Here is a 10287-nt window from a genome sequence, read left to right as displayed (position 1 = left end):
GTGTAAATCCTCCTGTGTATATACGTATCGATTGCATCTACATTACTTTTACAGGGCAATTTGGGTTGTTAATTGTCCTGACTTTCTTGATATCTTTTTTGTTGTTGAACTTCTTAAAAATGTTTTATTATTATTTGTGTACTTGTTCGATTTTACTGCATTGTCAGGAACTAGAAATGTACGTAAGCATTTCATAACATCCGCTAAACTGTGGACACAAACTATACACCTTGATTTGTACCGTAGTGGAACCTGATTCACCAACTTAGCAGTAGTTAAGTGTATGATGTCTAGCAGTTCATGTTGGTAGACGTGTGTGTGTGTGTGTGTGTGTGTGTGTGGGGGGGGGGGGGGGGGGGGTATGGCTGGGTGGTCCTAATGCCCTCCTCCCCAACCCCTGCATGGTGCTAGGCTGAATGAGTCAGCTAGTTGTTTCTAGAATCATTGCACATAATGACATCGTCTCTCTCTTAGTTTGGCTGTCTAGAGACACAGATTTTATACTACACCACCTTATTTAGGAAACACACACAGGGCCGGCCCTAGGCATAAGAAACATAGGCAACCAGTTTTTTGGGTACTCAGTCAGGGTCTCAGGTTAATGTTGAGCGTTAGAACAGTACAAACAAAGTGTAATTTCGAAATTTGGTTGTGCATCTGGAGTTTTTGTGTAGAAATGCAGTACATTTGCTGTAAAATTGCACATTTATCTCTCCACCCAATGTCTCGAGGTCCAGCAAACGTGTTTAATAGAATAATTCAATGCCCTATTGGCAAAATGTGTAGAATTGCAGTTAATTAAATTGCATTTAATTGACAAAAAAAAACAAAAAAAAAACAATCTCTCCACTGTCAAGAGGGGAGCCACTAAAATGTTTTGCCCGTGAGTTGGAAGAGGCCCAAAAGGCTAGGGCTGGCCCTGCAAGCAAGCACACATGTGCACCTACACACACATACACCATGATGAACTTTGACACACACAGAGCAAAGGTGCATGGAGAGGTCATGGCCAGGAGGAGAGTAGATGTCCAGGAGAGGACCAGGAGGGAGCAGAGTAGATGTCCAGGAGAGGACTAGTAGGGAGCAGAGTAGATGTCCAGGAGAGGACTCCGGGTTAACAGAGTAGATGTCCAGGAGAGGACCAGGAGGGAGCAGTGTAGATGTCCAGGAGAGGACCAGGAGGGAGCAGAGTAGATGTCCAGGAGAGGACTCCGGATTGAACAGAGTAGATGTCCAGGAGAGGACCAGGAGGGAGCAGAGTAGATGTCCAGGAGAGGACCAGGAGGGAGCAGAGTAGATGTCCAGGAGAGGACCAGGAGGGAGCAGAGTAGGTGTCCAGGAGAAGACCAGGAGGGAGCAGAGTAGATGTCCAGGAGAGGACCAGGAGGGAGCAGAGTAGATGTCCAGGAGAGGACCAGAGGGAGCAGAGTAGATGTCCAGGAGAGGACCAGGAGAGACCAGTGTAGATGTCCAGGAGAGGACCGGGAGGGAGCAGAGTAGATGTCCAGGAGAGGACCGGGAGGGAGAAGAGTAGGTGTCCAGGAGAGGACCAGAGAAGACCAGTGTAGATGTCCAGGAGAGGACCAGGAGAGACCAGTGTAGATGTCCAGGAGAGGACCGGGAGGGAGCAGAGTAGATGTCCAGGAGAGGACCGGGAGGGAGAAGAGTAGGTGTCCAGGAGAGGACCGGGAGGGAGCAGAGTAGGTGTCCAGGAGAGGACCAGGAGGGAGCAGAGTAGATGTCCAGGAGAAGACCAGGAGGGAGCAGAGTAGATGTCCAGGAGAGGACCAGGAGGGAGCAGAGTAGATGTCCAGGAGAGGACCAGGAGGGAGCAGAGTAGGTGTCCAGGAGAAGACCAGGAGGGAGCAGAGTAGATGTCCAGGAGAGGACCAGGAGGGAGCAGAGTAGATGTCCAGGAGAGGACCAGAGGGAGCAGAGTAGATGTCCAGGAGAGGACCAGGAGAGACCAGTGTAGATGTCCAGGAGAGGACCGGGAGGGAGCAGAGTAGATGTCCAGGAGAGGACCGGGAGGGAGAAGAGTAGGTGTCCAGGAGAGGACCAGAGAAGACCAGTGTAGATGTCCAGGAGAGGACCAGGAGAGACCAGTGTAGATGTCCAGGAGAGGACCGGGAGGGAGCAGAGTAGATGTCCAGGAGAGGACCGGGAGGGAGAAGAGTAGGTGTCCAGGAGAGGACCGGGAGGGAGCAGAGTAGGTGTCCAGGAGAGGACCGGGAGGGAGAAGAGTAGGTGTCCAGGAGAGGACCAGGAGGGAGAAGAGTAGGTGTCCAGGAGAGGACCAGGAGAGACCAGTGTAGATGTCCAGGAGAGAACCAGGAGAGACCAGTGTAGATGTCCAGGAGAGGACCAGGAGAGACTAGAGTAGATGACCTGTTTATGCTAGATGTTCCTCTTTAGAAGCTTTTGTTTTTTGACACAAAGACCACAGCATTAAAGAAACGGCACTGACATGTCCAATACACACAGACAAACACAGAGCACACATGCACGCTTTTACAGGGGAATGCTAACCCTCTGGATTTGCATTTCTTCAAATATGGGTTCTTTATGTCCAAGTCTAAAACCATGTTTTCTTTTCAATGTGTGGGTCTTTTCTGTATAATTTTCAGTTTTTGTAGGCTGCTGCTGCAAATGTAGTGAGATGGTCGGGTTACTAGATTTGCACATTCCACACAACAATAAACATTTCAATAATGAATGCTTTTTATCATTTATTTATAAATAAAAAAGTAAATGCAATAAAAAAACGGTGTTTATTTGCTGTCACACATTGACCCATACTGACATGTGTTTTGTGCTGCGGGGCTTTTGACAACAACTGGTGCCGGCCAAAGCTACAGTACAGGACAAAGAGATTCATCCAAAAGATCAAAGTTCACAGTTTCAACACCATCCGTTGACAACACTTGAGACGCAAAGCCACAACACACAGGCCACTAAAACTGTTTTAGACAGGTAGAAAACAGCCTGGCCAACAGTAGCTACATTTAGCGTGGTTATACTATTGTCATAGCACACTGTTGATCACAAGACTGTTTACAGCTAGGGGAAGTGGTCGGGGCTATGTGAAAAACAGCTAGGGGAAGTGGTCGGGGCTATGTGAAAAACAGCTAGGGGAAATGGTTGGGGTTATGTCTTAAACAGCTAGGGGAGGTGGTCGGGGTTATGTCTTAAACAGCTAGGGGAGGTGGTTGGGGTTATGTCTTAAACAGCTAGGGGAGGTGGTTGGGGTTATGTCTTAAACAGCTAGGGTAAGTGGTTGGGGTTATGTCTTAAACAGCTAGGGGAGGTGGTTGGGGTTATGTGAAAAACAGCTAGGGGAGGTGGTTGGGGTTATGTCTTAAACAGCTAGGGGAGGTGGTTGGGGTTATGTCTTAAACAGCTAGGGGAAGTGGTCGGGGCTATGTGAAAAACAGCTAGGGGAAGTGGTTGGGGTTATGTCTTAAACAGCTAGGGGAAATGGTTGGGGTTATGTCTTAAACAGCTAGGGGAGGTGGTTGGGGTTATGTCTTAAACAGCTAGGGGAGGTGGTTGGGGTTATGTCTTAAACAGCTAGGGGAGGTGGTTGGGGTTATGTCTTAAACAGCTAGGGGAGGTGGTTGGGGTTATGTCTTAAACAGCTAGGGGAGGTGGTTGGGGTTATGTCTTAAACAGCTAGGGGAGGTGGTTGGGGTTATGTCTTAAACAGCTAGGGGAAGTGGTCGGGGTTATGTCTTAAACAGCTAGGGGAAGTGGTTGGGGTTATGTGAAAAACAGCTAGGGGAGGTGGTTGGGGTTATGTCTTAAACAGCTAGGGGAGGTGGTTGGGGTTATGTCTTAAACAGCTAGGGGAGGTGGTTGTGGTTATGTCTTAAACAGCTAGGGGAAGTGGTTGGGGTTATGTCTTAAACAGCTAGGGGAGGTGGTTGGGGTTATGTCTTAAACAGCTAGGGGAAGTGGTCGGGGTTATGTCTTAAACAGCTAGGGGAGGTGGTTGGGGTTATGTCTTAAACAGCTAGGGGAAGTGGTCGGGGTTATGTTTTAAACAGCTAGGGGAAGTGGTCGGGGTTATGTCTTAAACAGCTAGGGGAAGTGGTTGGGGTTATGTCTTAAACAGCTAGGGGAGGTGGTCGGGGTTATGTCTTAAACAGCTAGGGGAAGTGGTCGGGGTTATGTCTTAAACAGCTAGGGGAGGTGGTCGGGGTTATGTCTTAAACAGCTAGGGGAGATGGTTGGGGTTATGTCTTAAACAGCTAGGGGAAGTTGTCGGGGTTATGTCTTAAACAGCTAGGGGAAGTGGTCGGGGTTATGTCTTAAACAGCTAGGGGAAGTGGTTGGGGTTATGTCTTAAACAGCTAGGGGAGGTGGTCGGGGTTATGTCTTAAACAGCTAGGGGAAGTGGTCGGGGTTATGTCTTAAACAGCTAGGGGAAGTGGTCTGGGTTATGTCAAAAACAACGCCTCTGCTAAAATTTGCCTACTCTCTCCTTTCGCATCTGCAGTGTGATCAAGCTGTAGATCATAGAGCTGCCTGGCTGGTCAGAGGAAGGGGTGTTACATCCAAAACAACACCTCTGATAAATGTTGTTTTGCTTCTCTTCAAGTGGCTGACTCATACCCCTATATGCACTATATTATGCAGTACTGTTGACAGAAGCCGATAGTGAACACACACCATACAGTATGGCACAGGTCAAAAGTACTTCCCTTATGGTGAGTAAACTCAGGTATCATTTAGGACACAGCCACCAACACTTGAGGAGTGTGGGGAATAGATGTGCCATTAGAGACTTGTTCTTCCTGCTAACTGTCTGGCAGACTGGGGGAACGTTAAACATCCCAATCTTGAGATCGCTCCTTGCCTGCAGCTGTTGTTTAGAAGGGAGGGAGTCTTCTGATTCCCCGGCTAAACAGCGGAGATAATGGATTTATCCCCTGTTTATCGGCCTGGACAGGGTTCAGCTCTGCAACAACACAGGAATTTCCTGGATAAAAAAGACCAGAGAGGGAGCGAGAGAGAGGGAGAGAGAGGGAGAGAGAGAGAGGGAGAGAGAGAAAAAGGGAGAGAGAGAGAGAGAGAGAGAGAGAGAGAGAGAGAGAGAGAGAGAGAGGGAGAGAGAGAAAGAGGGAGAGAGAGAGAGAGAGAGAGAGGGAGAGAGAGAGAGAGGGAGAGGGAGAGAGAGCGAGAGTGAGAGAGAAAGAGAGAGAGAAAAAGAGAAAGAGAAATGGGAGAGGAGATAAAAGACAGGGAGAGAGATATACAGAGAAAGAAGAGAGAGATACAGAGAGAGAAGAGAGAGATACAGAGAGAGAAGAGAAAGATACAGAGAGAGAAGAGAGAGATACAGAGAGAAGAGAGAGATACAGAGAGAGAAGAGAGAGATACAGAGAGAAGAGAGAGATACAGAGAGAAGAGAGAGATACAGAGAGAGAAGAGAGAGATACAGAGAAAGAAGAGAGAGATACAGAGAGGAGAGAGATACAGAGAGAGAAGAGAGAGATACAGAGAGAGAAGAGAGAGACAGAGAAAGAAGAGAGAGATACAGAGAGAGATACTTCTGTATGTGTAATGTTTACTGTTAATTTTGATTGTTTATTTCACTTTATATATTCACTTTATATATTATCTACCTCACTTCCTTTGGCAATGTTAACACATGTTTCCCATGCCAATAAAGCCCCTTGAATTGAATACAGAGAGAGAAGAGAGAGATACAGAGAGAGAAGAAAGATAGAAAGAGAGAGAAACTTAACGAATCAGACGTCATCAACATCTGAAGAACCAGGTCAGTGTCTAGTCAGATTTCCTGAACGATCCAGACTTCCGTTTACTTTGGAAAAACTCTGGAAAACTTCACTGAGATCCAAAGACCCACCAGCAATCACATCCTGATCAGAAACATCTCAATCTCATCTCAGTCCACCTGTTGTCTCATTCATATTCACTTAGCCTGCCTAGGTCCTGTAAGCAGCACCTCTAGGGCAGGAGACAGGGACACTGTTATCTCTGGCCTGGTTCCACAGACTGTTTGTTATTCCATGGAGTCAGTCTGTACCCTACCCTCCGATCACTGAGGAAACTACTGACTCTGCTCTCAGTAAACCAGGCTACTTCCCAGAACGACAACGACAGATTCAGTCAACAAACCACAGACTAACCACTGACTTCTGCTAGCAACACCGGGAGACCTGGGAGAGGAAATGGTCTTCTGTGAAGAAGGGTAAAGATAGAGCAGATAGTTGACGAGAGGTGACGGAAGGGCTGTTGTGACTCTGGGGTCAGATAAATAAGGCTAGGGAAAGTGTGGCTCAGCAGCGATTATCATCATGTCAATGAATGCAAAAGCCTTTTGTGTCCAACTCTACACATAAAGATATATTGTACACCAGAGATAAGGCATATGGTGATGCCTAGAGGTACTCCAACCTCAAGACTGTGGTGCCAAAATCACACAGGCTTTGAAAAGTTATTGAACTCACTAAAGTCACAACTTACGACCACTATTTTGCAACAACAACAAACAATAACCATATTTGTGACTCATATCATTAACTTATCAAAAGGAATCGCACAGCACAAGACAATTCTGTTTCTCAACAGGCACCCGTTTCAGGTGTTCGTTTCCCCAACTCTATACATCAAAGCTATTGTAAATATTCTACGAATGTAAAACCTCCGATAATATCTGAAAACTCCTCCTTAATTAACTAGCAATAAATATTAATGTGGAGAGAAGGAAGCAATGTCTTCTGAAGAGAATACTGCCAGCATGTTTGAGAAGGGAGACTGAGAAGGGAGGTTTTGAGGAGTGAGGTTTTGAGAAGGGAGGCTTTGAGGAGTGAGACTTTGAAAAGGGAGGTTTTGAGAAGGGAGGTTTTGAGAAGAGAGATTTTGAGAAGGTAGGTTTGAGGAGTGAGGTTTTGAGAAGCGAGATTTTGAGGAGTGAGGTTTTGAGGAGTGAGGTTTTGAGGAGTGAGGTTTTGAGGAGTGAGGTTTTGAGAAGGGAGGTTTCGGCAGGGGAGAGAGAGACGGGTTCTACCACACCTGTCACCATTCCCCTGGGTCATTCTCGTATCTCACGAAGCCAGAGGAATTATGAGCAGAACAGAACTCTTTTCTCTAAAGATGTTGGCCGTGTTTTTTTTTGTAATTTTCTGCGCTGTGTTTTTATCTGCATGAATTCCGCTGATGTTGAAAAATGTTTATATCTTGTGTGAAACTCAATAAAATGGTTAATGTAAAAACAAATGGAGCATGGTCCATGTCTCTCAGGAGTAAAGGTGTGTCTCTCTCTCTCTCTCTCTCTCTCTAATATATGCCATTCAGCAGACACTTTTATCAAATGTTCATACATTTCACTTATGAGTGGCCCCAGCGGGAATCGAACCCATCACAAATGTTGTGTTGTCCACCCTCTAAGGAGTTATGAGCCAGCCTGGTTTCTGTGTTTAGTGAATCAATGTGACAGAAATAGATAAAACATGATATGAAAATAAAGATATCTCAATTGAGACGGTGAGGTAGATGGAACAATCTACATGATCTCTCTCTAAATGAACACATCAAAACATAATGATCTACTTATCAAACCTACTGGTAAAAAATAACCAAATTCCTCTCCTGACCTGAAGTCCCATCCATGTTATCCACTCACCATTCACACTCTATCCATCCATCCAGTCTTATCTCAGTGACTTGGTGAAGTGACAATGGCCAATGGCAATGAAATATGTCTGTCTGTTCCAGAGATCAAATATGAGGGGTTAAAGTACAGTCGTTAACCCTTTACTGCAGTTCCCGTTCGGGTCCGTTCTGTCTGCAGCTCCACACCCACCGGCCTCTCCCCGCCCCGAGCACCCGTCTGCAGCTGGGTCACTGTCCTCCCTGTCCTCCGAGCTCCCTTTACTCCGAGCTCCCTGCTGCTCACTCTGCCAGCTGTGTCCGCTGTACACGTATCCATTAGTAGGCCCTATGTTGGGGAACCGGACCTTCTTGATGCACAGGATCTCCTTGAATGCATACCTGAACTCAGGGCTCCTGCAGTAGATCAAGGGGTTGAATGCGGAGTTGGCGTAACCTATCCAGTTGAGTATCCTGAAGGCGAGTCCGATGTCCCCTACCTTCCAGATGGCTACCACCACGTTGAGGACGAAGAAGGGTAGCCAGCACAGTGTGAAGATCCCCATGATGATCCCGAGGGTCTTCAGGGCCTTGTGTTCCCGCAGGCAGAACTTGGTCTTCCTGAAGCCTCCTCCAACTCCTCGGCTCTCGTTGTTACTCTCCACCCCTCCTCCTCCTCCTCCTCCTCCTCCTCCTCCTCCTCCTGCCATGTTGTTGTTATGGGCGTGGAAGCGCCCCTCGCTGCGGTCGATCTTGCGTAGTTGCTGCTTGGCCTCCTGGAACACGCGGCTGTAGACAAACACCATGACGACTAAGGGGATGTAGAAGGAGATGATGGAGGAGGTGATGGCGTAGGCTGTGTTGGTGTTGAAGTCACAGCAGTTGCTGTTCTGGATGCAGGCCTTGGCCTCCGCGTCGTCACTGATCCACCACTTCATGTGGATGGGTAAGAAGGAGATGAGTCCAGCGATCACCCACACCAGCAGGACCACCACGCGTGCCTTACACTTGGTCAGCAGAGACTGGTAGCGGAAAGGAGAGGTTATGGCCAGGTAACGGTCCAGCGCTATCACGCAGAGCGTCTCGATGCTGGCCGTCACGCACAACACGTCAGTGGCGGTCCAGAACTCACACCAGAAGCTGCCAAAGTGCCAGGTGTTGAAGATGATGTAGCAGGCTCCGAACGGCACCACGATGAGACCCATGACCAGGTCGGCACAGGCCAGAGAGGTGATGAAGCAGTTGGTGATGTTCTGCAGTCTCTGGAACCGGTAGATGGCTATGATGACCAGGATGTTGCCGAACACGATGCCTACGACCAACAGTGACATCAACATGCCTAGGAGGACCATTTCCACCTCGCTGTAACCTGGCTCCCCACCAGCCGCCCCGGCCCATGATGTGTTGGCTGACTCGGTGACGTTGAGGGAAGGCACAGGGGGGGTGGGGCTGCCCATGGTCTAGAGGTAGGAGATGGAGAGAGAGAAAGAGAGAAGGAGAGAGAGAGAGAGAGAGAGAGAGAGAGAGAGAGAGAGAGAGAGAGAGAGAGAGAGAGAAAGATAGAGAGAGAGAGAGAGAGAGAGAGAGAGAGAGAGAGAGAGGAGAGAGAGAGAGAAATAGAGAGAGAGAGAGAGAGAGAGAGAGAGAGAAAAAGCAAGTGAGTGAATGCACATCAAGAGAGCGAAAGACAGAGAGAGATGAGGAAGAACACAGAGGCAGTGAGTGAATGAGAGTGTGAGAGAGTGAGAAAGTGAGAGAGAGCGAGAGAGCGAGAGAGAGAGAGCGAGAGAGAGAGAGAGAGAGAGAGAGAGAAAGCAAGTGAGCGAATGCACATCGAGAGAGCGAAAGACAGAGAGAGGTGAGGAAGAAAACAGAGGCAGTGAGTGAATGAGTGTGAGAGAGTGAGAAAGTGAGAGAGAGCGAGAGAGCGAGAGAGAGAGCGAGAGAGTGAGAGAGAGAGTGAGAGAGAGAGAGAGAGAGAGAGAGACAGAGAGAGAGAGAGAGAGAAAGCAAGTGAGCGAGAAATAGCGTGAGGTGCTAAGAACATGTTAAACAGGCTAAAACAATGGGTGACTTGAAGGAAATAACTCCCATGACAACAGCAGACAAAAACAAACAAACAAACACTACATGTACAAACCTCCACAGGTTGGAGTCCCTGTCCTGGTCTCCCATAAACGTTGTCATAAAAGTCTTCTTCAGGTTTGGGTAGTTCCTCAGTGTATAGTTTCCCACATTATTCTGTCAGCCCCCCCTCTATTTCACTATTTCACTGGCTCTCTCTGTCTCTGTCTCTATCTCTTATTACTGTGTCTCACTCTCTCCCCCACACAGTCAGCTTGCCGTGCAGTGTTTCTGCTAATGTCGCTCCCAGGCTGTCAGTCAGAGCCCTTATAAGATTCAGCGATGACATCATAGCATGGCCTCAGCCAATCAGATGCCTAGCCTGACCGGAGAGCTGAAGGCTGCAGTGAGGTGAGTTTGAACAGAGGGAGAGAGAGAGTGAGAGAGGGAGGGAGAAAATAATGCATGCATAGCAGAATATGGACTATGCCGACTAATTATAAACATCCAGAAGAGTGCTGTTAAAATCCACAACCACCTAAAGGAAAGTGATTCCGAAACCTACAGAAGACTCGGGGAGCATAGCCTTGCTATTGAGAAAGGCTG

At 47.8% G+C, this 10287-nt stretch overlaps 1 protein-coding gene across 2 annotated transcripts; it reads right to left on the bottom strand.

Annotated features, from left to right (window-relative positions):
- Positions 1 to 1196: 1196 nt before the first annotated feature.
- Positions 1197 to 9969, bottom strand: LOC110489122 (beta-2 adrenergic receptor-like). Of its 2 annotated transcripts, XR_005035977.1 has the most exons (3): positions 9758 to 9969; positions 7652 to 9077; positions 1197 to 4981 (listed from the first exon to the last, which is right to left on the bottom strand). XR_005035977.1 is itself a non-coding variant. In XM_036943290.1 (2 exons), the coding sequence occupies exon 2, from the start codon at positions 9072 to 9074 to the stop codon at positions 7761 to 7763; it is 1314 nt and encodes a 437-aa protein (XP_036799185.1). In that variant the 5' UTR covers positions 9075 to 9077; positions 9758 to 9969; the 3' UTR covers positions 5625 to 7760. The 2 variants fall into 2 exon arrangements, 1 of the variants encoding a protein (XP_036799185.1); XM_036943290.1 differs by lacking the exon at positions 1197 to 4981 and having other exon boundaries at positions 5625 to 9077.
- Between the last annotated feature and the right edge of the window lie 318 nt (positions 9970 to 10287).

This window comes from Oncorhynchus mykiss, chromosome 14 (assembly GCF_013265735.2).
Source record: "Oncorhynchus mykiss isolate Arlee chromosome 14, USDA_OmykA_1.1, whole genome shotgun sequence".
Taxonomy (NCBI): domain Eukaryota; kingdom Metazoa; phylum Chordata; class Actinopteri; order Salmoniformes; family Salmonidae; genus Oncorhynchus; species Oncorhynchus mykiss.
The sequence above is the reverse complement of the archived record's forward strand: the minus strand, read 5'-3'. Positions and strand labels throughout refer to the sequence as shown.

Bases quoted from the DNA above. Each gene is read 5' to 3' on its own strand.
- LOC110489122 (XM_036943290.1), bottom strand. From the start codon at position 9,074: ATGGGCAGCCCCACCCCCCCTGTGCCTTCCCTCAACGTCACCGAGTCA.